This window comes from Phocoena sinus, chromosome 1, assembly GCF_008692025.1.
Source record: "Phocoena sinus isolate mPhoSin1 chromosome 1, mPhoSin1.pri, whole genome shotgun sequence".
NCBI classification, from domain to species: domain Eukaryota; kingdom Metazoa; phylum Chordata; class Mammalia; order Artiodactyla; family Phocoenidae; genus Phocoena; species Phocoena sinus.
The window spans coordinates 28,019,547-28,046,652 of record NC_045763.1 but is presented as its reverse complement, the minus strand read 5'-3'; the positions used below and the strand labels follow the sequence as shown (position 1 = coordinate 28,046,652).

General features: G+C 53.7%; 2 protein-coding genes across 3 annotated transcripts; both read right to left on the bottom strand.

The window, feature by feature from the left end:
• Positions 1 to 3,349: 3,349 nt before the first annotated feature.
• GJA4 (gap junction protein alpha 4) lies at positions 3,350 to 6,056 on the bottom strand. Of its 2 annotated transcripts, XM_032648404.1 has the most exons (3): positions 5,984 to 6,054; positions 4,955 to 5,150; positions 3,350 to 4,864 (listed from the first exon to the last, which is right to left on the bottom strand). In XM_032648404.1, the coding sequence occupies exon 3, from the start codon at positions 4,845 to 4,847 to the stop codon at positions 3,846 to 3,848; it is 1,002 nt and encodes a 333-aa protein (XP_032504295.1). In that variant the 5' UTR covers positions 4,848 to 4,864; positions 4,955 to 5,150; positions 5,984 to 6,054; the 3' UTR covers positions 3,350 to 3,845. The 2 variants fall into 2 exon arrangements, with proteins under 2 accessions (XP_032504295.1, XP_032504286.1); XM_032648395.1 differs by lacking the exon at positions 4,955 to 5,150 and having other exon boundaries at positions 5,984 to 6,056.
• A 6,749-nt stretch (positions 6,057 to 12,805) lies between these two features.
• Positions 12,806 to 17,608, bottom strand: GJB3 (gap junction protein beta 3). Its single transcript, XM_032648381.1, has 2 exons — positions 17,267 to 17,608; positions 12,806 to 14,443 (listed from the first exon to the last, which is right to left on the bottom strand). Exons 1-2 carry the CDS (start codon positions 17,551 to 17,553, stop codon positions 13,597 to 13,599), a joined length of 1,134 nt encoding a protein of 377 aa, XP_032504272.1. The 5' UTR covers positions 17,554 to 17,608; the 3' UTR covers positions 12,806 to 13,596.
• Between the last annotated feature and the right edge of the window lie 9,498 nt (positions 17,609 to 27,106).

Genomic DNA, 27,106 nt, shown 5'->3' with positions numbered 1-27,106 from the left:
AACATAGCACATCGCTTGTGAGCTGCAGATCAATGATCAGCGGCAAGTTATTCCTTGCGATGCTCCTCAAGCCTAGTTGCCACATGCCTGTTTCTCATCTAATCCTTTCATTTCACAGTGGTGACAGTGAGGCCCATAGAGGGGAAAGGACCACAGTCAAGTGAGGGGGTGGGGGCGGGGAGGCAGGAGTCAAGCCTCCTACGGCTTTTTCTGTGACCAAGAGTTGCCTGTTACTAACTTGAATTTTGGTGGTGACGAGGGATAGGCTGGTGGGAGGAAGAAGAATGCGATGGAAGACGTGAGATGTGAATCAGCTGTGTTCCATCCAGGCCACATCAGAAAGGAGATGCCTGAGGACAATATATGTTAGCCTTCTCCTTGACCTCCCTCCACCAGTGCTTGGAGGTGAAGTGGGGCCCATGGGGTGGTGGTATGGGTTGAATTGTGTGCCCCCAAAAGGTATTGCTAACCCCCAGCCACTCAGAATGTGACCTCATATGGAAACAGGATCTTTACAGAGGCGAGCAAGTTAAAATGAAGCCATTAGGGTGACACTAATCCAATAGGAATGGTATCTTTATAAAAAGAAGAAATTTGGACCTAGAGACAGACAGGCACACAGGGAGAATGCTATATGAAGATAAAGGCAGAGATGGGGGTGATGCTTCTGTAAGCTGAGGAATGCCAGGTATTGCCAGCAACCCATCGTAAGTCAGGAGAGAGGCATGTAACAGATTCTCCCTCACAGCCCTCAGAAGGAAATAACCCTGTGGACACCTTGATCTTGGACTTCTGGCCTCCAGAACTGTGAGACAATACATTTCTGTCATTGGAGCCACCCAGTCTGTGGTACTTTGTTATGACAGCTTTAGGAAGTGAATAGGGGTGGGCTGGGGCTTAGAGCCACTCTTCATTTCGTAAGTCTTCACCGCACTGCCCCTGCCCTAATCTGTGTGGTCCCGTCCCCACTACACTATCCTCATCCTTAAACCCCCAGCCCATTTGCCCTTGTGTTTGAGTGGCCACCAGTCTAGGACCCAAACCCAGCCTTACCAAAGGCCCAAGTCCCAGCACCAAGCTCAGAGTGGGTAAGCTTTGAGGGAGGGGATGGATGCCCTCCTCACTCACCTGAACCTGTCTTCTCCCACCTTTCCAAGCCAGGACAGGTAGGGGATACCAGAAACACAGGCTCCCAGGGCCCCCAGGTTGGGTTGGCTCTAAGAGACCAACCTCTGACGCCACAGATCTGGCCTCTCAGCCTGGCTTGGGGAGAGTCCCTTGGAAGGGGACCTCAGCCTCCTGGAGTTATGCCCTTCCAACGTATGAACAGTCTACTTTCTGCCCAGTCTAACTTAATCCCTCACTTTATAGTCAAAGTGAATGCAGGGGGCTTCCCTGGTGGTGCAGTGGGTTGAGAGTCCGCCTGCCGATGCAGGGGACACGGGTTTGTACCCCGGTCCGGGAGGATCCCACATGCCGCGGAGTGGCTGGGCCTGTGAGCCATGGCCGCTGAGCCTGCGTGTCCGGAGCCTGTGCTCCACAACGGGAGAGGCCACAACGGTGAGAGGCCTGCGTACCGCAAAAAAAAAAAAAAAAAAAAAAACTGAATGCAGGGCTAGGCTCATGGTAAATGAAGAACGTCTCCCCGGCGGTCCTTAGAGACTCACTGGGGAGATGAAATAGGCTCGTACCAAGCAGTGATCCAGATTGCCGAAAGGTAGAGATCATCACTGGAGACTGGCTGGAGAAGTGGGGGAGGGCTTCCTAGAGGAGGAAGAACCTATGATAGCCTTGCTGGAGAGGGTGAGCTGAATTCTATTGCATGGCATTAGGAGCCAGGTGCACTCATATACTTTCTCTTGTTTTTATTTCTTGCACCTGTGAGGCAGGCAATATTATGTGCATTTTATAGCTGAGAAAACTCCGACTTGGAGAAGGGAAATGATTGCCTTAAGACCACATGGCTTTATACGTATTACAGGCAGCATTTAATTTGAGGACCCTCTAGCATCAAAACTCATCTTACTCTTTCTTCTGCTTCAGGCTCTGCCTTTTCCAGGGTACGGAAGTGTATAAAGGACTGGTGGGGTTTGGAAGTGTGGGGAAGAGGCACTCCAGGCTGGCAAAAGGAGCAGGGTGAGAAGATACCCAGTGAGTCTGGGGAGCTGTGAGGAGGCTGGTCTGGTCGGATCTCAGGGATTCAGAGGGAACAATGGGAACCAAAGCTGGAAGAGTGAGGGCTGTAACTTATCAGGCCGAGCATTCAGACTTGATGGGTAAGCGGTGAGTGAGTGAATTCTGCGGTGACGGATACAGAGCTGGTGTCTTGAAGACCTATCTTGATGGGGCAGGGGAAGGTTGTTCACCCGCTATAATGGTTCTCAAGGAGAAGCATGTGGCCACGTGAGATGGACCCCATCCCCTCCTCCAGCCCCACCCCCAGATCTCCCTGCGTAGGGGAGGACAACCAGCAGGCAACAGCTTGCCTCCGAGGGCCACTGAGTGTTGCCTCCATCCGGGTCACCTTCCACGTCAACTCTGCCAACACTGGGCTTATCCTCAGCTGTACTTCCCACATCCTAGAAGGCTCATCAGGCCCTAAGCACCCCCTCAGTCCCCCACGGTTCCCCTTCTCCATGCCTTTGCACAGTTTTCTGTCCAAATAAGGTGTCCTCTTCTCTCCCCAGCAGACTCCTATTTATCTGTCAAGATCTAGTTCAATTGCTTATTTTTTTTTTCCTGCAACCTTTGTGACTCAGAGGCAAGATTCGATTCCTCCACTGGACCCTGGCCGTCCCTTCCACCTCTCAACACTGCCATTGTCTGTTCTCACTATGTGAGTTTTAGGTGCATGGGGAGGATTTACGATGCAGGTCCTTGAGTTGCTCCTTCTGGTGGGCAGACTAGACAGGGCCAAGGTAGGAGGGGGCAAGTGATCTAAACCTGCCTCCCCAAATACCGAGGGGTGCAGGCCCATTTGAGCTGGACTCTGAAGGGCTTGGCTGGCATGCAGGCAGGGTGGGGAGCAGTGTCCAGTAAGGAAGCACATTGCAGTTGGGAGCGTGGCCGGGGCACTGGATGGCCATGGGGCAGGATGGGGACAGTCTCTGCTTTGGCCACTGATTAAGGGGCAGCTTGAGGGGGCTGGTGCTGGGGCATTTCACAAGGCAGTGTTTAGGACTCAGCACTGCTGAGAGGCAGTATGCAGGGGTTTGAGGGTTGAAGGTGCTGCCTGGTGTTGGGATCGCTAAGGCCAAAGACAGATTATGCAGGACCAAAAAGGAAGCCTGGGTAAAGCAGCTGTCCCCCCACCCCAGGCACATCATGACAGTATCAATACACACCTCGCTTGTGGTCAAGTCCTGTTTATTTTAGAAGGATAAACAGCAGAACTAGGAAGGAGTGATGAGAACAAGACCCCAGTCCCCTTGACAGGGCCAGATCCAGCACAGGCCCTGTCTGTGTGTGGGATCAAGGCTGACCCAGCAGCCTCGACCAGCCTTTTTCTGTGAGGACAGGGTGTGTGGACAACCTGGGCAGAGGTGAATCTTCCAGGGGGTGGGGGTGGGGGTGGAGGAAGTTGTCTCCGAGTCCCTTTGAACACGGTGAAAAAGACCACAGGGCCCAAACACCCTTGGCCAAGAGCACCCCAAGCTGCCTCTGTCTGTGCCTGGGACAAAGCCACATTCTGGAGGGGAAACTATGGTGCCCTCCGGTCACCAGGAAGGCCCCAGGTGTTCAAGAACAACATGCAGTGAGGCTTTCTGGCCAGCAAGCACCTGCTTCCCCAGCCCCAGTCATCTCTGCAGAGTCTTGCACTAAAGGCAGCAAGACTTCCCGGGCTCTTATACATACTGTTTCTTGGAAGCAGAGCTGCTGGGGCGACTGGGGGATTTCCGGCCACTCTGGGGGGGCGGGTCCAGGAAGAGGGGGGGTCTGGAAGAAGCCAGCCTCTCCTCCGTAGTCAGGTTGGCCCAGTTCTGCTCACTGGACGAGAGCCCATTGTAGGTGGGGCATGGCGGGGATGAGGGCCCCTCACCCATGGGGAGGTAGAAGAAGACCTGGTCAGCATAAGGCTCCGAGGAGGTGCCCTGGGCTGGGGGCGTGTCCTGGCTCTGCCGGGCCCTCAGCCCCCGGTTGAGGCAGCGGCACAGCAGGTACGCCAGCTCCAGCAGGTTGAGCACCAGGGAGATGAGTCCAACCACCAGCATGAAGATGATGAAGATAGTCTTCTCCGTGGGGCGTGAGACAAAGCAGTCCACGAGGTAGGGGCAGGGTGAGCGCTGGCACACGAACACAGGCTCCATGGTCCAGCCATAGAGACGCCACTGGCCGTACAGGAAGCCTGCTTCTAGCACACTCTTGCAGAGCACGCTGGCCACATAGGTGCCCATCAGCGCCCCACGGATCCGCAGGTGACCGTCCTCCGCCACCGAGATCTTGGCCATCTGTCGCTCTATGGCTGCCAGTGCCCGCTCCACGCGTGGGTCCTTGGCCGGCAGTGCCCGCAGCTCCCCCTCTTTCTGCCGCAGCCGCTCCTCGCGCCGAGACAGGTAAATGACATGGCCCAGGTAGACCAGGGTGGGCGTGCTGACGAAGAGGAACTGCAGCACCCAGTAGCGGATGTGGGAGATGGGGAAGGCCTGGTCGTAGCAGACGTTGGTGCAGCCTGGCTGGGCCGTGTTACACTCGAAATCAGACTGCTCGTCGCCCCACACTGACTCGCCAGCCAGGCCCAGGATGAGGATGCGGAAGATGAAAAGGACCGTCAGCCAGATCTTGCCCACCACGGTCGAGTGCTCCTGGACCTGGTCCAGCAGCTTCTCAAGGAAGCCCCAGTCGCCCATGGCTCCTGGGCCTCCGTCTGCAGGGAGACAGAGGACACTGTCAGCATCCTTCTCAGCTGTCCTAGCAACAAGCCTGCAGGGAGGCCGGCCACACCCATTTTACCTACAGGGAAACTGAGCTCCAGGAGGGGAAGGGACTGGCCTGGGGACTCACACCCAGATCTTTGGATGATGACTGCTAAGCTCTGGCAAGGGTACAGCTAGGGTCCCTGTCTAGTCACATCTGTGTCCCTCTTGTTCCCAGCTGCAGTCCCAGGGTGACCACAGCTGAAGGAGGTCTGGATCAAGGTGAGGCTCCTGAGCCTAAGGGAATAGAGAATTTGAGGAACTTATCCAAGGTCACAAAGCTGTACCATGCCCCTCCTCCCTTTTGCCCAGGACAGGCTGCCGCCCGCCCCCCACCCCCCGCCGCCGCCAGTGGGGGAGTGGGTGGTGGTGGTGATATCTTCAGCTTCTCAGGGGGCCGAAAGCCTCAGGTCCCCACTCCCCACCCCACCAGCTCTCACCCAGCTGGCCTCACTCTAACCTCTGAGTTTATGGTGGGGTGGGTGAAGGCATGCTAGACGCTCAAGGCAGCATCCTGCATTAGCTCCACCTGTCAGCGATACTGACCACCTGCCGCTCAAGTACCGACACTTGCTCCTGTCCCCTTTCTCCATCCCCTCCCCCTGCCAAAGCTGTTGCTGCCAAATTCTAGACTCTTGAAAGGAACTGTCATGGCAGGGTGGAGGCACAGGCCACAAAGTTCCCAGAACATCACGGGGAGAGTGGGGGGAGGAAGGTAGGGGAAAGGGGCAGGGGTGGTGCTTCTCCCCAGCAGCAAGGCTGTTTAGAGCCAGGCTCTGGAACCAGGCCTGGGTTCAAATCCTGACTCTTCTACAAACTGGGACCTTGGATAAGTGACGACCTCTGAGCACTCCTCTCCTGTAAAATGGAAATGATACTATTCCTACTAACAAGGGTTCTAAGGATGCGACCGAAGGAGGCAGGAGCCTGGCTTAGCGCAGAGGCTGGCCCAGCAGGCTGGGTGAGCGCGGCCGCGGTGGGGCCCCCAGCAGCCACCCTCATCCCCTGGCACGTGGCAACCTGTCCCTGCCCGCTCGTCAGCTGGCAGGTGGCGCCCCAGCCCAACTCACCGCCTGCCTGCCGGCGGCCCAGGTGACAGTGGGGACGCGCGTCGGCCGGAGCGGCGCCCGTGGGAGCCTTGCCTGCTGGACGGCGCCTGGCGGCAGGGGCGCCTTAAATAGCACGCGGGGCGGGGTGGGGTCAGGAAGCGGCGGGAGGGCGGCGGGCGCTGTTCCGAGCCGAGCGGGGGCGGGACGGGAGGTGCAGGCTCCCTGAAACCACACTCAAGGAAGGGGCCTGGGAGGTGGCGCTGGGGGTCGAAAGGGAAGAGGATGAGAAACCGCTGCTTTTCCATGTCTGCCCTCCGAGGTCTTCAGGCCGACAGGACTCTCCCAGCCTCAGCTTCCTTGGCTGTGGAACAGGTTCTCGCGGAGGGGGTTTCGGGGTTGTGAGTTTTCCAGGGTGGCTACATTTGAAAGGATGCAGCCAGAACTTTCTGATCTCAGGCAACTGGCCTGAGAGGCTGTGAGAGTATGGGCGGGTGGGGATGAGGGTGAGGGGGCCTCTAGGGAAGGACATCTCCTTGACCCCTTGGTGAGAAGGGAGAAGACCCCTCATTTGTGGGGTGGCCACGGGGTGCCCCCCCGCAGTGCCCACCCTGGACAAAGCCATATTCTGGAGGGGAAACTATGGTGCCCTGCGGTCACCAGGAAAGCCACACTGGGGTAATCAAGACTCGTTAGGGCATGGGAACCACACTGGGAGAGAGGGGTTATAATCTGCCCTCCCTGGCGTCTGTGGTGGAGCTGGGGTCTCTACCCAGCCCCTGTTCTTGCAGAATTCTCAAACATCCCCACTCCTGGGCAGGCTACACAATCAGAGGGCACTAAGAAGTGCCCGTGGACCACGTGAGACTGGGGAGGGGATGGCTGGGGGGGGACTCTCCCGACCTTTAGCTTGGATCCCATTCTCATGCCTCTAAATACGGGGTGGGGGGAGACATCCCAAGGAATTAGGGGTGGGCGGAGCCTGCCGTTGTTCATTCAGGCATCATCCTGTGTGTGAACACCCGTGTGCTGCAGGCACTGTATGTGGAACTGGCGACTTCACCACAAACCAGCCAGGTGTGGTCTCTGGCCTGGGGCTCCCACTGGCTGGAGCAGAAGGCAGGAACTGAGCATGTCAGCCCTTGGGTTAGAGTAGATGCACAAAGTTCTCCTGAGAACTACCAGACTCAGAGGGACGTGGTTAGGAGCGTTTCCTGAGGAGACTGCGCTAGCCGCGTCGATGGACACAATCAACAATCTATAGTAGGAATGGAAAAGAGTTTCTATCTGAGCCAAACTGAGGATTCTTGGTCCAGGAGATAGCCTCTAAATAACTCTGAGGAACGGCTCTGGAGAAGCATGGGTTTCAGCACAGTTTATTATCTTGTCAGAACAAAGAACATCAAACAAGTCAGGATACATTCCTTCAAGGTTTCAAGAAAACAAAACCCAGAAAACCCCAAACCCCCAAAAAGCACAGCTCAGCAGCGCACAGCGAGTCAGTACGGCCTTGGCACCTGGGAAGGGAGTCATCATCGGAGGAGTAGCGGCACGGGCGTCCCAGGAAGGGAGGCATGTTGTGATCTTTATTTTTAACATGAACGTTCTTTACTGCTGGTCAGTGCACCCTTTTCTTTAATAATTAAGCAGATGGACAACGTAGGTTGATAGGTCACAAACAGGCTGTTTTAGTTAGCATAAAATTCGAATTAACTCATGTACAAGCCAGAATGACTTTCCCATACTGCAATATGTGAAACTTGCTTTCGTCAGCCAGATGGGGGCTGGGGGGAGAGCATTCTAGGCAGAAGAACAGTGTGAGCAAAGGCCCAAGGACTGGGGGCCGCGACGTCCCGAGGCTTCACCGGCCTTGGTGGGAGAGGCAGTAGGCCTAGAAGTTGAGACTTCTGTTTATCTCTGTGCCCTTAGGCACGTTGCTTAAACCCCTGTGCCTCAGTTTTTTCCTCTATAGATTGGGGAGGTAATAGTTCCTACTGTATCGGGCTGATGGGAGATCCAATCAAAGCACACAGCATAATATTAGTACACAGGAAGTTTTCCAATGGATGGTGGCTAAAAACGTAACAAAACATTTTTGTGACAAAAAGGGTCAGTGGGTTGGTCTTGGTGGGAGCAGAAAGGGCTGAAAGGGAGGGAGCTGGGGTCAGAATGTTGGTGAAGGATAGGGCAGCTAAGGAAAGGGAATGTGGCAGGTGGGGTCCAAGGCCTGGGGCCGGTGTCAGAAAGGTCCTGTGTTCCTCCACAACAGGATTCAATCTTTGGATTCCTGGTGTCCCAGGGTGGGTGCCCCAGGCTCCTGCCTTCAGCCCTCGCAGGAGGACCTCTGGGGCAGCAAGTGTGGTGGGCTCAGCCCAGACCTCAACTTCAGGAGGCTGAGCTAGCTTCCCCTTCCAGGACTGTCCCTCAGGGCCATGATGAGCTGAGCCTCCTGGATTTCCAAAGCTGACGAGGAGCCCACGAAATTCTGACCCCTGAGGGCATGAGAACCGAGGTCCCTGGAGGCGGGTTCTCACCACGCCCCCACTACAGCCTCTGCTCCCAGAGTTCCTCTCCTGTGGCTGGGCCCAGGCCCTCCCAAAGCCTTTGTGATCCCAGCTACTGGGAAGGAGGGAGGAGCTGCCCTCACCCTCACCCCTTCCTTAGGGGCTCTGGAGGTTAGAGTTTGAATGATCCCTCCCCTTCCTGGAAAGGATGAGCCAGGGTCGGCCAAGACAGTCCCACAGCCTGGCCATTCCACCTGGGAAACATCCTTAGACCCCCACACCTCTCTCTGTTCCCACTGCCCTGACCCTGTTTAGGCCACCATCTCAGTGGCCTCCCAACTGGTCTCCTGGCTTCCAGCCCATCCCCACCCTTCCCCAGAAATCAGACCACACGCTGCCCTGCTTAGAACCCTTCTGTGGCTCTCCTTTGCCTCCTGGCCTCAAGCACCTCTCCAGCCTCCTCCCTCTTCCCCTTTCACTCGGTGATCCAGCCATACTTGACTCTGGCCTTTGTCCGTGCTGTCCCCTCTGGCTGGGGCACCCTCACATGCTCAGCCCTACAGTCGTTCAGGACTTTGCTCCACGTCCCTTCCCCAGAAGTCCCCTTGCTGGCCTCCTCTGGATTAGATGAGCCTTTACTTTCTCAGCGGCTCACCTACTGCCCTGGGTGCGCTGTTTAGTCGTGTTACCTACATTCACATTGCTGTGCGACAGATCTCCAGAGCATTTTCATCTTGCAAAACTGAAACTCTATACACATGAAACCATCCCCATTTCCCTTCTCCCCATCCAGGGTGCATTGTTTACTTGTCTTTGTCTTTACCCCCTCCCCTATTAGTCTGTGAGCCCCTTGAGGGCAGGCAGCTGAGTCCTGTTTACATGCCCAGCACCTAGCAGGGCCCCAGGCTCATATACGAATTTATGAATTCAACAAATTATTTACTGAGCGCTGAGCACTGCCTGGTGCTGCTGTCCTAGACACTGGAGATCAACCAGGAACCAGGGATAACAAAAGTCCCTGTCTTGTGGGCTTTACATTCTAGCCGGAGGGAGACAGACAAAATATAGAATGTGTTAGCTGGTGATACCTGTTAGGTGGAGAGTAAAGCAGGAAAAGGAGGAGTGAGGGCGCAGGAGGTGGTGGTTTCATTTTTGAACAGAAGAAGGGAGAAATTCTCATGAAGCAGCTGACCTTTGATGCAGGCCCTGAAGGAAGGGAGGGACCCCTGTGGCTCTCAGGAGGAAAGCACATTCCAGGCAGAGGGAAAGAGAGTGCAAAGGCCCTGAGGCAGAAATATGCCTGGTGTTTCCTGCCTGAGGGAGAGCAAGGAGGTCAGCGTGACTGAGTGAGGTCAGCAAGGAGAAGAGATGAGGGTTCAGAAAGGGAACAGGTGGGGCAGGTCTTGGAGGCCCCTAAAGGCCAGTGTGAGATGCCTTTGGAGGTTTGGGGCAGAGGAGTGACATGGCCTGATTTAGGTTTTATGGCATCACCCTGGCTGCTGTGCTGGGAATAGACTGTGGGAGTGGGTGGTGGATGCAGATCTCCCCCTTCAACGGAGGACTCGCTGCCCAGCTGTGCGGAGTCTGGCCAGCTGACAGCCTCCAGGTCTGCTTCAGCTGTGCAGGTGGCCAGGCTCTGCTTGGGGTGGCCCCAGGCAATGGCTGAGCCAAGCGTGGTCAAGGGCCCAGCCATTTCCATCCAGTGTGACCATCTTTGTCTAACGGACACAGAGCTCCCACAAACGGGTCTTGTCGCTCGGTCCTGCTTCCTCCCCTTTCCATTCACAGGTGTTCCTCCCCAGCATGCCCTTTGCACCCCTCTCTTTTGCAGCATCTGCTTCCCAGAGTTGGAGCAGGAAGCAGGGAGATTATTGCAGTGAGCCAGGTGATAGATGATGCAGGTGTCTCAGCTCGCACTGCTGTACAAATACTACAGACTGGGTGGCTTAAACAACAGAACTTTATTTCTCATAGTCCTGGAGGCTGGAAGTCCAAGATCAGGGTGCCAGCCTGGTTGGGTTCTTGGTGAAGGCCCTTTTCCTGGTTTATATCGGGCTGTCTTCTGAGTATGTTTTCACATGGCAGAGAGAGAAAGACCATCCCCCTCGTGTCTCTTCTCATAAGAGCACAAATCCATCCTCATGAGCCCACTTCCCAAAGGCCCCACCTTTTAATAACATCACACTGGAAGTTAGCGTTTCAACATATGAATTTTGGGGGAGACACAAACATTTAGTCCCTACCAAGGGGCTTGGATCAGGGTGATGAATACCAAATCATCTATTTGCCTTGGGCTGCAGGGTGGCTGTCACATCATGAAGTAGATGTGGACTCGAAAGTGTGTATATGAAATCTAAATCATAATCATAAGCCCTATCGAAGGAAGCTTGCAGTGACTCCTCACGTGGTTGGGGGAAGAGGAGGTAGAGGTGTGTACCCTCATAATAGAAGACCAGGGGACGTGAGATGTGTGCTGGGGACTCTGCATGGTGAACAGTAGCTCAATACGTGCTGGATGGAAAGCGTGAGCGGCACTGCTGGGGACAGCTCTCAGGCCAAATGTGGGACGCTCAGGGCTGGAATATTCCCTCATCTGTGGTCCTGGCCCGCAGCTTGGAGAAGCGGGACCAGGACTGGAGGCTCAGTCCCTGCTGGGATAGCTGATGTTGTTCTCTGGTTGCTCTGACCTCAAAGCCATCCTTATCCAGGCAGTGGGAACCGTCCTGGAAGATGCTGGAATGCAAGACAGCAAATAGGTAGAGATCAGCCCTCCCTGGGACCTTGGCAACCATCCACTCCAAGCTGGGACGGACACACCAGATGGCCTGGGCAGCAGGCAGAGACTTTCCTAAGCATGGTTGTGCATGGATATTTACTGGATATGTTAGCGCTGAACTAACATGTTATGACACTGTCTCCTTTTATCTCTGCAACAATCCTAGGAGTGGATACTGTCCTGAGTGCTGGGCTGAATGTGTTCCTTTTGCCCCTCAGATCTGCTCTGTGCCCTGGGAGGCTGACCCGTACTGACCGTCTCAATAGGCTTCTGTGCCCTCTGGTTTCTGGTTGTGTTGGGTCAGTGGGAGCCACTGGCAGGTGAGTAGGAGGTGGTAGCGTTAAGTCATGGTATTTATTCGATTGCTGCGGTTGGATGCATCCTTGCAGCCTTTGTGTGGCAACCCATCCATTGCTACCCTGGTACTAGCCCCAGGGCACCTTTTATGGGTTTCCTTCAGCATGCCTATACCTTCAAAAACAGTCCCTCAAGGAGACTCTTTGAAGTTCCTTGGTTTGAATGTGCCATCTGTTTCCTGTTGAGACCCCGACTGATAAAATTCCCCTTGTATTGATGACAAGACTGAGGTTCTGCAAGCCTGTCCAAGGTGCAGCATGGTGAAGCTGTGGTCATGAAGTGGTTAAGCTATGATTTAACGGGGAGGTGAGTGTCAGCCCGGCCGGGCCCTTTAAACTTGGCTGGCTTGTCCACCACAGTAACGACCACATGTGAGAGCAAAGGTGAACCCCAGCCTGTCCTGTTGACACAATGACCCGTCCTTTCCCTGCCTGCACTGGCTCTTGGCTCACTGCCTCCTGGATTTCTGGCTCCCGGCCTTGGCTTTGATAGTTACTAAATCTTCCTCTGCGTGAGTATAGTCTTGCACCCCCTTTTGCTTTCCATCCTGTCCTGGCTTGGATGTTGGTGTTCCTGAAATTTCAGGTCATCACACAGTGCTGGCAGTGGGGCTGGGATCCACCTGGGGTTGGTTAGTGCAGGAGATGAGTGTGTCTCCGTCTCCCCCAGGCTCTGAGCTCCTTGGGCTCATGTCCTATTCCCCTGTGCAGTCCTCATGTCTGCCAGGGGCCTGGGGTGGAGAAAATGCTCAGGGAAAATGGAAGGAGCTGGATAGTGCTTGGGTGAGGCTGGGGCTTCATGCCTTTAGAGGAGCCTGTTGTGAGCATACAGGAGTGAGAGTATGAATAACAGGGATTTTGTGTACACAGGGTGGGGATGCACGTTGTGGATGGCGGTGACTGGGTTACAAAGGAGGAAGGAGTGTGGTTTGTCTGCAACCAGAGGGCTGTGACTGTGTGCGCTCAGGGCAGGGCCTCACTATGAAGGGCTAGCGCTGCTGTTGTAGAGGGAGCACAGCGCCCTCTTGTGACCACATCTACAATCACAGCATGTATATCTGTAGGTTCCGCCCCAGATCCCTCCTGGGTCAACCCCAGCCCCAGCCTAAATTCAGCTCGAGCCACGGAGCTCTCTCCCCTTCTGAGGGGCTACCTTCTCTGCCCTCAGGGTCTTGTGGGTGTGAGTGTGGGAGAAAAGAAGAGAGTCAACCTGTATAAAAGACAGCCTTTATTGATTTCAAAGAAATTGCCTCGGGGATGTTCCTATCAGCACATCCACCTCAAGTCCCTGAGAGTAGGGTCTGAAAGGCTGGCAACAGACTGAGTACACTTGTGGGAGGAAGATGGGAGCAAAGCTGCCTGAGGGTGGAGGAATAAGATGGGGGGCGGGTTCCCAAAGGGCAGTGGTGACCCAGAGGATCTCTGGGTGTCTCAAGCCGGGGTTGGTGTCACCAGAGCTTACCCCTCCTCTTCCCAGGCTCACTCTCAGCCTCCAGACCTCCACTGCTGGGAGGATACTTCCTTTCCATCCCAGGAATCTGGGTGCTTCTCCCGAAGGAATGAAGATTCCCTTTGGTCTGGTACATCTCACCAGACCCAGGGCAAGCATCTTTCCTTTTGTGGCCTCCAGGCCTCTGCACCTGCTTTTGTCTGCTAGGAAGCACTTCTCACCTCTCTTAAACATTCCTCCTTCAGGGAAGCCTCTCCCCATCATCCCCTCCTGGCTTAGGTGAAGCCCAGCGGAGTCCTCTAAGTGTCCCCTTGCAGGCAGTAGTTAATTTGCTTGTCTTTCTCCCAGGAGGGCTGCCAGTGGGCCTGTGGTGTGACCTATACCAGACAGACAGCACAGTGCCCAGCACTCAAAACAATCTACTAAAGGTGAAATTGAATAGTGTAGTGAATTCAGAGTGGGGCCCCCCAGCCCCGGGAGGACCCCTCCACCGGCACAATACCTCCCTGCCTCTCCCCACGGGCAGCCCAGGATCGCTCCCCAGCCCGTGGTCAGATGGGGGTCATGTTGGGTGCCGAAGCACATAGCTTGTCGTCGCTGGAATCCGGGCCCAACTCCCCGGCCTCCACCAGCTTGTGGTGGCAGCGGCAGGTGGAGGCCTGGCTGGCGGTGGACGGGGGGCCGCGGCCCCGGAGGCCGCTCTTTCTGGGAAGGCTTCGCACGACCCTGTGGAAGATGAGGTAGCAGATCTCGCAGAAGGTGAGCACGATGCAGACGGCGGAGGCGCCCACCATGAAGTAGGTGAAGAGCTTCTTCTCGGTGGGCCGGGCGATGTAGCAGTCCACGATGTTGGGGCAGGGGGCCACGTTGGCGCACTGGACCAGGCGGGGCATGCTGAAGCCGTACCAGAGGGTGTGCAGCAAGTAGAGGAAGAGGAATTCGATGAGGAGCTTGAAGATGAGGCTGAACAGGTAGGTCCACCAGAGGCCACCGTGCTTCTTGCCCGCGTTGTCGTACAGCTTGGCGCACTGGTCGCCGTGTTTCTGGCGGTGCCGCCGCTCCCGCTCCTCGCGGTAGGCCACGTGCAGGATGACCAGCAGTGACGGGCACGTGACGAAGATGAGCTGCAGGGCCCAGAGGCGGATGTTGGAGATGGGGAAGAACTCGTCGTAGCAGACGTTGGTGCAGCCTGGCTGCTTAGTGTTGCAGTCAAAGTCCTTCTGCTCGTCCCCCCACACGCGCTCCGCAGCCACCACGTACACCAGCACGCGGAAGACGAACACCACCGACAGCCAGATGCGTCCGAAGGCTGTGGAGTACTTGTTCACCCCGCTCAGTAGGGCCTGGAGCGTCTTCCAGTCCATGGTGGCTGGTGGGGGCGCTGTGGGCCGTGCCCGCCTGACAGGATGGGAAAACCGGTCTGAGAATGAGTAGATGACATTTATAGAGCATTTACTATGTGCCAGGCGCTGTTCTGAGTTCTCTATGTGGATGGATTCGTTTGATCATCCCAACGACCCTATGAGATCAGGACTGTTATTCTTCCTAAGCTACAGAGAGGAAACGGGCACAGAGAGGCTAAGTAACCTGCCCAAAGTCACAGAGCTATGTGGCGGAAGGAAGGGAATGTGCATTTGCTGATAATAACAGTTATTATTTACTGAGCATTTACAACGAGCCAGGCAAGGAGCTAAATACTTTATGTGCTGGATCTCATTTAATCCTTATAAGGACCTTGGGAGGTAGACACTATTATGCTTCTCATTGACAGATGAAGAAACTGATAATCAAATGAGAAAAGGATTGCAAAGACTCAGTACACAGTAAGTGCTCAATAAATGCTGGCTATCCATTGTGAAATCTAGAGCGGTCAAGTCACTCATTTAAAACTAGAATTGGGGCTTCCCTGGCGGCACAGTGGTTGAGAGTCCACCTGCCGATGCAGGGGTCACGGGTTCGTGCCCCGGTCCGGGAAGATCCCACATGCTGCAGAGCAGCTGGGCCTGTGAGCCATGGCCGCTGAGCCTGCGCGTCCGGAGCCTGTGCTCCGCAACGGGAGAGGCCACAACAGTAAGAGGCCCGTGTACCGCAAAAAAAAAAAAAAAAAAAAAAATTAAAACTAGAATTGAATTCAAGGCTGGGCTGTCCACCGCCTGCTCTCCATTTCTCTGCTGGATGCTTGCCCCAGACCAGCTTCTCAAAACTTACCTCGTTGATGCCTTGCTATCACCCTGTGAAGTTGGGGTGATGAACCCCAGATAGGAAACTGGGGCTTGGAGAGGGGAAATAATCTCCCCAAGGTCCCACAGGCAGTGGGTGGTGAAGTTGGGAGACCAGTTCAGGTTGCGGGGGGAGGCACATGGAGAGGGTAATGGTCTGGTTCCTGGGGACACCAGATCCAGGAAAAATCTAGGGACACCCTCCTTCCCTGTGCCAGAACCTGAGGGAGCCCCAGACACACCAGCAATCCGGGATGCCGGAGCTTTGTGGTGGGGAGTCATGCTTTGTTCAGGTCCCCAGATCACACATCTTCCTCCTAGTCGTGGAATGACTCAGAGGGTGTGGACAGGTGGGTCTGCCTGAGTGTACCTAGTGTCTACATGCTGCAAAGGGTGTTGGGAGCATGTACCTCTCCATGTGCACACGTGAGTGCTCCTGGAGCCGCTCTGTGACTCTGAGCATACATGCTGACTGAGGGTCCACCCCTGCATCACCACTTCTCACCCCTCCACCACCACCCCCCTGCTCCAAACCACCATCACCCTTGCTGGTATTATTACCAGAGCCTTCTGGCTGGCCTTCAAGTGTCTGCTCCTATGCCCGCAGAGTCCTTTAAATTGAATCATGTCACGCCCTTGTTTAAAACTTTCTACTAGCTTCCATCACACTGAGAACCCGTTTCTACATTCTTACCCTACTCTCCTACACTCTCCACCTGCCTCTCTGCTCGGGCCGCAATGGGGGCCTCTGGGGCTTTGTAATTATTCCTGCTGCCTAGAATGCTCTTCCTCCAGAAACTTGCATGGCTGCATCCTTCTCATTACTGAGGCCTCTGCTAAAACATCCTCTTCTTAGAGGCCACCCTAGATTACCCTGGACCTGGAAGCCCCTGCCCTCCCAGTCACTCTGCTCCTGTCCCCTTTATTTTCTTCCTGGAATTTAATTACCAGTGGGAATTAAAGTATTTGTTTAATCCTCTACCTCTCTGAATTTCCATGAACTTCTGTTTCACAAGGGCGCTTATTTTATATGCACTGGCAGCAGCATACAGTAACATACTTAGAATAAAAAAAAAGTGTCTGCCTCAACTCAGCTCCTTCTAAGACCTGTCCTTTGGGGAGTGGGATGTGTATTGAGCGTGGAGTCACATCTGGATTCAAGCCTCAGCTCTACCCCTTCTACCTGGGTGACTTCCAAGTTCTCCTAATCTCTTTGACCTTCCTTCCTTATCTCTAAAGAGAAATAATTCCTACTTTCTGGAGCTGTGGTAAGAGTAGTAAAAGGCCATTCCCTCCCCAGCCTGCCACTCACCTGGCGAGAGTTCAAGAAGACTGGATTGGAGGTTGGAACCCTGTCTGCCAGCCCCGGAGGAGAAGGGCCCTGACAGGTGCTTCCACCTGAGCCTTCTCAGGGTGGCCCACCTGGGGGCTGCCCCCTCCTGGGCCCCCACCTTCCACCTTCCAGTCCTGTCTGCCCAGTCCTGTCAAACACACCCTAGGGACGCGACTCACCGGCAAAGAATTTCCCTCCAAGCCCAGGCCCGGGACTGGTGGAGCCGGATCTGGCCCCCCATGCGGCCCCCCCAGCAGCAGCTCCCAGCTATCCGCTTTGCCCCTGCCCCGGGACCAAGGCGCGCCCAGCTTTCACCGCCACTCCACAGTGCCGGCCGGCCCCCTCCTCGGGGCAGAACTCCCCTCCCCTCTCCACCCCCCACCCCAGCCGTCACCAGCACCAAGTTTTCGTCCATTCCAGGCAGCTTGGGAGCCTGGGAGGGGGTTGTCCGGGAATCTTCAGCAGCTGGAGCCCCCTCCCCGCCGAGAACCGAGGGGTGAGAAGGCAGGTGGGGAGTGGGGTGAGTCTAGTTCCCTCGACCTCCTCCCATTCCCTCACCTGCCAGTCTCAGCCTGGCCCGAAGGCAGGATCAAGCCCCCGCCCCGCCCGGGGTCGCCGGGGAGCGCTCAGCGGCCGTGGGCGCGGGGTGGGGAGGCGCCCCGCACTCACCAGCAGCGGCGCGGCCAGCGGGGGGCCGGGACCCCGCGTGTTCGAGGCCCGCAGCGGAGGCCAGCGGGACCGGAGCCGCGTCTCTGCAGTGGCGGCGAGGCGCGTGGCGGCAGGCACAGCCGGGGGCGGCGTGGAGGAGGGAGGGTCAGGGGAGGAGCTCGGGAGCCGCCCGCCGCAGAGGGTCGGGTTTTAGTCCAGACACTGTCACTCGTTCCCCCGGCAACCTTCTCCCGGGCTTGACGCCCGTCTGAGCCTGGGCTGCTTCTTCCTGTGTGAAACGGGGGCATCTGTGGCCCTTGGCAGGGCTGTGGCAAAGGGTCCGATGAGATTCGGAGCGTGAAGCGCTCTAAACTGGTTAAGTGTCAAGTGGTCCCCGGACGGACTGCAATCAGGACTAGCCCACGTGCGTTACCACGGGTACTGTGTCCGCGCCCTGCGGGTCACTGTCCGCGCCTGGCGCTTGGTCTCGACCACTCCCGGAGGCTGCCCTCCACGCGTAGGTGCGTGGCTCAGGCTCCGCGTCCTGGAATGGGCAGGGGCACTTTGGAGAATTGGGGGGCAGGTTGGGGGGCAGACCCTGTGCCCGCAGCAGGAAGGGGCACTGCGCCTGGAAAGGAGATGGGGGGGATCCTTCGTCCAGGGGTGAGGGCCGGATGGGGAGGGGCCGTTGCCTGGAGTTACTGCAGGGGGCAAATCCCATGTGCGGTGTGGGGCGGGAGTAAGAGAGAAGTGAAGGAGCGGAGCCTGCGCTTTAGACCTCCGGCGGGGGGGGGGGGGGGGGGGGGGGGGGTTGGGGGGGGGGTGCCTGCGGTGGGGCCGGGCTGGGCTGGGCTCTGAAGGCAAGGACGCTTTGTCTTATTTACTAGTGTGCCACGGCTAGGAACGTAATGAGACAGCCCCGGGGCCTCAGCCTGGTCGGGGAACCCCCAGGGTTTCCGGCCTCCCGGGGAGTCCTGGTATCTTAGTCACCAAAGGGCCTGAGCACTCCCTGTCTGGACCGAGATGATGTTGCTAGCTGAAGGGTGATTTTACATGGCATCTTCCCAGGACTGTACTGGTTTATGCCTGTGGCCCTGGTGTAATTAACAGCATCCCCGTTTACTCTCAAAAGTAACTCCAAACTTGGAAAGATCAATTACACCATCACCCTACCTACTACTCCTGGTAGAAAACTAACACTGCACTGGGGGCTCAGAGACATCTTTGGTCCCTGCACTGTCCCGCAGGCTTTATTTCATCATCACAGTGCCAGATGAGGAAGGTACGATCCTTCTCACTTTTATGAGTGGGAAAGCCAGAGAGGTTGTGTGACTTGCCCTGGGTCACACAGATAATAAGGAGCAGAGCCGGCTCTGGAGGCCTCAGCCATGTTGAGTTTCTGGATAGGGCAAAGCCACAGGGCAGAGGCCATCTTTTACTTTGAAAATCATTGCTGAGACCGACCAATGCTGGGGTGGGCCGGGTGCTTCTGTGCATGTGTCAGTGTGGGACTATGTGTGAGTATGATGGTGTCCTGTGGGGGGTCCATGACTGCCACCTGCACCTTACCTTCTCCGGCTCTGCTGCATTTCAGAGCAAAACCCGTTCCCCACTTCCTCACCTCCTAGTCAGCCTTCAACCCGTTGAACAATGTTTTCACCCAACCATGTAACTAAAGACAGCCCTATCAAGGGTGCTAAGAACGACAGTAATGTCTCTGTCCTCCTCCTGCACCTTCAGAAGTACCTGACACAGCTGACTGCTCCTTCCCTCTCAAAACACTTTCTTCCCTCGGCTTCCTTCCCTCGCCCCACTCCTGGTTTCCTTGTACCTCGGAGGCCTCACATCCTGGTCTCAGCCTCTTCTCTCCTGGGTGAGCTCATCCAGTCCTCGGGCTTCCAGTACTATCCATTGGCTGCTGAGTCCCACATTTCTAGTGCTTCTCCCTGAACACCAGACTATGTATCAGGGCTGCCCACCTGACCACTCGGTTTCCAGTTACTGGTTTTTCCTTCCTGAGATCAACTGCGTATTCGACTCTGTAGGTATTTATTTTTCCATTTACCCTGTGGAGGTGTGCTGTGTACATGGTTCTGTACTTGGCTATTTTCATGTCCTTTCACGTAACAAAATATAGGACATTTCCTCTATCAGTAGATATAGAGTTATCTCATTTTTTTTATGCTTGAATAGTATTTCATTTTCCCCTTAGTAGACGGGGAGCTGTCTCTTAAAACAAACAGCTGAATAGCATAGGTACTATAATAATCACTATTTAATCACTCCCATATTGATGAAAATTAAGGGTGTTTTCAATCTTGTATTTCTTTCTGTTGTAAACATCATTGCAAGAAATACACTTGGATAAGTATCACTGAGCACATTTTTTTTTTAATTGTATCTATAAGATATATTCTTAGAAGTGGAATTTTGGGGTTAAAGTATGCTCATTTAAAGTTTTGATAGATATTGCCAAATCCCCTCCATAGATGTATCAGTTTATGCTACCATCAGACATAAAGTGTGTGTTTCCCCATATTCTTGCCAATATGGAGCATTAGCAAACCTTATCTTTGCCAGTGGTATCTCATTATATTTTATTTTGCATTTCTTTTATTACAAGCGAGAATCAGCATATTTTCATACGCTTAAGGGCCACTTGTATTTCTTTTTCTGTGAACTGTCTTTTGCTTTTGCCCATTTTTCTGTTGGGTGGTTGCCTTTTTAAAATTATTGATTTCTTAGGGGCTCTTTACATATTAAAGAAATATTACCATGTGTCTATGATGCAAATAAGGATTTCACCCTCCCCTCCAAGTTTGACACTTGTATTTTGACTTTGCTTATGGGGTTTTTGCTTTGCAGAATTAAACATTTTTTTACGTAGTCAAGTGTATCAATCTTATCTTTTATGGCCTCTGGGATTGGTCATAATTAGAAATGCCTTCCCCCCCTCTGACAACTGGAAAAAGTTTTTCTCCCATGGTTCCTTCTAGCTAAACTAGTGCTTTAATGATGTAAATCAGATCATGTCCCTCGCCTATTAAAAGTTTACAGTGACTTACCTTTACTTTTATTCTGGCACCCACTCTCCTGACATTGCCCTACAGAACTCCAAGTGACCTAGTCCTGCCTCACCTCCCATCACACGTCCCCTTGATCACTGCTCCCCAGTCACACTGGCCTGCTTTCTGTTCCCCAAACAGCATGTTCAGTCCATGCTGAGTCCCACCTTCTGGGCTTTGCATTTGCTGTTCCCTTTGCCTGGACTGCGCTTCAGCTGGCAGGTTCTTCGTCCTTATTCACGTCTCACCTTCTCACAGGGGTATGCCCTGGTCACCCCACCTGAAGAGACCTCACCCACTTCCTCAGCAGTCACTCTTCAGAACAGTCTTTGAAATTATTTCCAGGAGAGTAGGGAGCTCACTGGTTGTAGACATCAGTTCCTATTTGTAAAGTAAAAGTTGGGCGCGCATAAGGTTGTGTGTGAGGACTGTCTGTTACCGTGTGGGGTGGGGTAGCTGGGGGTCGAGGGGGTAGCATGAGGCGTAGGTGTGTATGGTTGGTGTGTGTGGTTGTGAAAGTGCATGCTCGTGGAAGTGGCTGCTAGGGTTTTGTGAGGTTGTGTGCATGTCAGGCTGTGTGCGTGGTTGGGTGAATGTGCTCTGGTTACCAGGTGATTTGATTGCCCAGGTCCTACTGAAAGAGGAGGGGAGGGGGCAGGGCACAACATGTGAAAGAATGACATAGCCTGAGGCCATGACATAAACTGATTAGAACCAAATGGGTCCAAGATGGCGGACAAGTCTACTTCCACTAGACCTCGAGCCTCAGTATACGCTCACTGTAACACGTCAGCACACTAAATGACACACCCACAGGCGCCGTGACAGTTCCAAGGCCGACCATAAGGATCAAAAAGTGGGCGGTGGCCCAATTCCTGGAAATCCCCGCCCCTTCCTGAAATAGCTGGAGTACTCCTCCCACTCATTAGCCTGTGAAATCACCCACCCCTATAAAAACTGACACCCGCATACCCTGAGGCCTTTCTCCCTTTCTGAGATGGCCCACACTCTGGAGTGTGTTTCTCTCTAAATAAATCCACTTCTTACCTATCACTTTGTCTCTCACTGAATTCTTTCTGCCATGAGACATCAAAAACCTGAGCTTCATTAAGTCCTGAAACCAGGTGTGTGATCTCAGTTGGAAGACTGTGGGTTTTGTCCGGGTTCGAGTCCCGGCACGTGGGTTCACAAGTCCCAATCTGAGGTGCACGGTTTCCCTATCACTCCGACCTTGCCAGATGCCACCACTCATTCCTGACATCAGGCAGCGCCCCCAACAACCGGCCTTTGCTTTTTCTGGAGTGAGCTGGAAGAGTCCCCATTCCAGGAAAAGGCTCTGAGGACCCCCAGGCCCTGTTGGCCCACTCCGAGTTTCTGCTTCCTGAGCAGGCGAGTATGTGGGAGGCCATCTAGGCCATCCTCCTGCCTCAGGGCAGGACTGTGTTGCATCAGGGCTTAGCAGATGCCCCGGCCATCCCACTCCCCTCAGGGCCTGCACCTGCTCTCTGGGGCTGCAGGCCTGAAGCCTGCCACTGTGTTCTTCCTGCTCAGACCTTGGCCCAGCTGGTCTTGCTCCCGGGCAAGAGCCCCTGTGTCTGAAACTCTGCCCAGGCCTCGGGCAAGGGCTTCCCTCTCCTGCTGGGACTTTCTTGTGTTTGTGTGTGTGTGTGCACACACACGGCAGGGACCTGGGCCCTCTCCTGGGCCTGAAGGCCCTTTCTACCTTTGAGCACAGAGATGGGGCAGGCAGAATCCTCTGGAAAGCAGGTTGGCGGAAGCATGGGGCCTTTCCAGTCCTGCTGCAGTGTGTCTGGGGCTGTGGGTAGGAAGAGATGCCCCAGGATCTGGGCCAGAATGTTGCTTTCCTTCCAAGACATCCCAAGGGACCTGGAACTTCTGCCCAGCTGTATCCTCAGATAGAGGTAATCCAGGACTTTTCTGAGTTGAAGTCAGGATTCAGTCATTCTACATGTGTCCTGGGATCCCACCCCTTCTCACCGCCCCCAGACCTCACGCCATGTCATCACCCTTTTGCTCTTTTTTTTTTTTTGTGGTACGCGGGCCTCTCACTGTTGTGGCCTCTCACAGTTGTGGCCTCTACCGTTGCGGAGCACAGGCTCTGGACGCGCAGGCTCAGCGGCCGCTCCTCGGCATGTGGGATCTTCCCGGACCGGAGCACGAACCCGTGTTTCCTGCATCGGCAGGCGGACTCTCAACCACTGTGCCACCAGGGAAGCCCCTTGCTCTTTTAAAAAATTGTTTTTTTATTTTTAAAATTTATTTATTTTTTGGCTGCATTGGGTCTTCGTTGCGGTGCGTGGGCTTTCTCTAGTTGTGGCGAGTGGGAGCTACTCTTTGTTGCGGTGCGCGGGCTTCTCATTGCGGTGTCTTCTCTTTGTTGCGGAGCACAGGCTCTAGGCGCGCGGGCTCAGTAGTTGTGGCTCACGGGCTCTAGAGTGCAGGCTCAGTAGTCGTGGCACACGGGCTTAGTTGCTCCGCGGTATGTGGGATCTTCTCGGACCAGGGCTCGAACCCGTGTCCCCTGCATTGGCAGGTGGACTCCCAACCACTGGACCACCAGGGAAGTCCCACCCTTTTGCTCTTTACCGGGTCTTTCCCATGACAATAGATACTCTGGTATTTCTCTCTCTTAACAAACAAAAGTCCCTTGACCCCACATCTTCCAGCATCTGCCTCGTTTCTTTCCATTCATTTATAGCAAAACTTCTTGGATGAGTTGTCTTGATTCCTCGCTTCCTTTTACTTTCTCTCTGGAACTCTAATCAGGCTTTTGCTCCATATAGTCCACCTACACCGCTCTTGCCAAGGTTCCCGCAGCTAAATCCCACAGTCAAGTTTCAACCCTTATCTTTCCCTGCACTCCCAGCAGCGTTTGGCGGCCAACACATCACATCCCCTGACTTTTCACCTTCTTTTCTGGTCTTTCTTTCTAGGTCTCCTTTGCTGGTTCCCCCTGATCTCCCTGACCTCTAAATATTGGGGTGCCCGGGGGCTTAGTCCTAGGACTCCTTCTCTGTCCTCACTCACTCTCTTGGTAATGCCATCCCTCTCAGGGTTCAAAATATCAAAATTAGGCTGACAACTCCTAAATACTTATCTCCAGCCCAGACCTTTTACCTGAACTCCAGACCCCTGTATGCAGCTGCCACCCAACCTATCCCTCAGGACGTCTAGCAGGTATCGCAAACTTCTCACATCCCAAATTCATCTTCTTAATAGGATTGCCAGATTTAGAAATGAAGCAAAACAAAAGCAAAAATGAAAAACCAAACACAGGACACTCAGTTAAATTTAAGTTTCACATAGTCCATGAGACATACTTAAAACTAAAAAAAAAAATTTGTTGTTTTTTATCTGAAATTGGAATTTCACTGGGTGTCCTGTATTCTATCTAGCAACCTACTCCTTAGATTCCTCTCCACCTTCTCTACTCATGTACTCCTGGAGTAAACAGCAGTGTTACTCATCTACCTGTTCAGGCCCCATACAGAGTCATGTTGACTCATTTTTCTCATACCTCACATTCAATGGCAGTGAATCATTTTTCTTTTCTCTTCTCTTCTTTTCTTTCCCTTTCTTTTCTATTTCCTCCCTTCCTTCCTTCCACTCTTTCTTCCTTCCTTCCTTTCTCTTTCTTTCTTTCTTCCTTCCTTCCTTCCGTTCTTTCTTTCTTTTTCACTCTCTCTTTCTTTCTTTCTTTTTCTTTCTCTCTGTCTCTCCTCCTTTCTTCTTTCCTCCCTCCCTCCCTTCCTTCCTTCCTTTCTCTCTCTCTCTCTTTCTTTCTCTCTCTATTTCTTCCTTTCTCTCTCTCTCTCTCTCTCTCTCTCTCCTCTCTCTTTCTTGACTTTGGAGCAGAGAAAGGTTTATTGCAAGGTCTGAGCAAGGAGAACGGGTGGCTCGGGCTCAAAGAGCCCATACTTTCAATGTCACTGAATTATTTTGTCTCTACTTTCAGATTATTTTCAGAATCTGGACACTACTCACTGACTCCATTAGTGTTATTCTGGTAGCATTAAAGTCACGAATCATTTCTTTCCTGCATCACTGCAATAGCCTTACAGCTGGTCACCCTGCTTTATTCCTTGCCCTATCTATCTATTGCTAGAAATGCTCCACAGGCTTCCTGCTCACTCAGAGTGACAGCCAAAGGCATCAGGATGGCTTTTAGGACCCTATGTGAGCTGGTCCTTCTCAGCCTCACCAGTGTGCTCTGGCCTCATATTCCACACCTCTTGACTCTCCCCCTGCTCTGCCTCATTGACTTCCTTGCTGTCCTGGGTCCACACTGGGTCTTCCGTAGCCTCAGCACCTGTGAACTTGCCCTTCCTTCTAGCCAACACACTTTCCCCCAAACCTCTGCCTGGCTTGCCCCCTCACCTTGCCTGGCCTCCCCATTCAAATTGCAGTTCCCGTCCCCGGGCTCCTTCCACCCCTTCCTGCTTTATCTTTCTCCTTAGCACTAGAATCATGTAGCGTATTTTATATTTTGCTTATGCTTCTTGTTAATTATCTCCCCATCACTAGAATCTACAGTCATCTTTGTCTGTTGCGTCCACTAGTGTATTCCCAATGCCTGAAACAGTGCCTGGCGCTTTGTGGACAAAAGTACTCACCAAATGAGCGAATGGCACCCTCAAGCACAGTAAGCTCCTGTCCCAGGCCAGCACATAGCAGCTGTTTAATCAGCCCCTTCCAGCTTAGCCTCCCACCCTCCAACCATCCAGAAGTCTCTCCCTGACTGCCTGACCTCCTCCAGGAAGCCTTTACTGACCGAGCCTTGTCTGTCTCCCTTTCTTCTTGCCACCAGGCCCAAATCCCTGGAATTCAAGGGTCAGGTGGGCTGTGTGTCTGGCTGAGTCTGTCTGTTCTCATCCAGCCACTGCTGTCCTTCTGGATGGGAGGAAGCTCTTTGCTTGGGCATCAGGGCGGCCAGAGAAGCCAGCCTGGGGTGCGGCGTGTGCAATATGCCTGAAGCCAACCAGCCACCTGCGGTGTGGGAGGTTCTGGGGCCTTGGTCCTGGGCCAACTAGGTGATGGGCACTGGGCACCGGGGACTAGAGCCTGGACTGGGTCTGGGCTGCAGGACTGTGTTTCCTGAACTCACTGTTCCTGCGAACTGGGGAGGTCATGATCTTGGCACCTGTGTAGGTGGTTCGCCATTAGCTGAGCTGGGAGCACAAGAGGAACAGACAGGATGGGGAAGAAGAAAATGGGGGGGGGAGGCTTGTGCCTGGAGTTTGCTAAATGATACTTGTGTTTGTAAATGATATTCCCTTGCAGCCACTTTGACAGGGGCCATCGGGATGTTCTGACATGGCTGTAAAAACCCTTTCTTGCAATGCAAGCATGTAGAAGACAGATTTGCCCCGTTTGCCTCTCCATCCCTGAGCCTCACCGGAAGCCCAACACATGGCCTCTCCCAGGTCCTCAGGGCTGGGGCGTGGCTCAGGAATGGTTGTTTCTATACAGCCAAACTGTCCTCTGCATCCAAATGCCCTGCCAAGTGGTCTGAGCTCCCTGTGGGACAACACGCATGTGGATGTCCGGAGGCAGTTGTCTGGGCCTCGGGAAAGAGAACACTGGGAACTCTCACGTTTTGCTAGTGCAAATGCAAAACGGTGCAGCCGCTGAAGAAAACAGCTTGGTGGTTACTCAGAAAGTTAAGCACAGAATTACCACTTGACCCAGCAAGTTCCTGCCTAGGTGTATACCCGAAAGATCTGGGAACAGGGACTCAAATACCTGTGCATGAATGTTCATAGCAGCACTGTTCACAATAGCCAGTGTTTGAAAACAACCTGAATGTCCATCAAAGGAAGAATGGATGAACAAAATGTCGTCTATCCATACAATAGAATATTGTTCAGCCATAAAAAGGAATCAAGTTCTGATACATGCTACAACATGGATGAATCTTGAAAACATTATGCTAAGTGAAATACACCAGACACAAAGGACAAATATTGTATAATTTCACTTATATGAAATATCTAGAATAGGTGAATTCATAGAGACAGTAAGTTGTCAGAGGTTACCAGGGGCTAGGTGGAAGGGTGGGTGGGGGTTAGTGTTTAATGGGTATAGACTTTTTTTCAGAAGTGATGAAAAAGTTCTGGAAATAGTAGTGACGGTTGTACACCTTGTGAATGTAATTAACACTATTGAATTTTACACTTAAAATGATTAAAATGGTAATTTCATCTTGTATATATTTTATCACAATTAAAAAAATGAAGGAAAAAGAAAAAGGGGATGGAAATATGGGTTTGGGACTCAGTGGTGTCCAGATGGTAATGAAGGCCATGGGGGAGGACGACTTCACCCAGGCAGGGCTGAGGACTGCGGATGGATGGCCTGGGACAGAGCCCTGAGGACCTCCCCAACCAAGTGGGCAGGTGAAGGAGATTGAGGGGGAGTGGCTGGAATAGCAGGAAAGCTGGAAGTGTGGTGTCCTAGAAGCCTGGGTGTATTAGTCGGCACCCTGGATTGCAAATGACAGAAACCCACCTTGAGTTAGTTTGGGTACAAAGGGGAATTGATTGGTTTGCAGAAACGTGGGAAGGGCAGGGGTACCTTGGGACCCCACCAGCACCTGGCCCAAGTCAGGTCTGCTTTCTAGGATGTCTCTCCTTCTTGCCTCCCTCTGCTCCTCCGGGACTGCTGGCTTCCTCTCTCCTCATATGGACGGGCTTCTGCAGCAAGGATTTTTTTTTTTTTTTTTTCGGTACGCGGGCCTCTCACTGCTGTGGCCTCTCCCATTGCAGAGCACAGGCTC

Excerpts from the sequence above, each read along its gene's own strand:
- GJA4 (XM_032648395.1), bottom strand. The coding sequence starts at position 4,847 with ATGGGCGACTGGGGCTTCCTTGAGAAGCTGCTGGACCAGGTCCAGGAG.
- GJB3 (XM_032648381.1), bottom strand. The coding sequence starts at position 17,553 with ATGCCCCCGTTTCACACAGGAAGAAGCAGCCCAGGCTCAGACGGGCGT. Across the intron at positions 14,444-17,266 it reads CGCTGGCCGCGCCGCTGCTG|GCGGGCACGGCCCACAGCGC; the intron begins GTGAGTGCGGGG and ends CCATCCTGTCAG.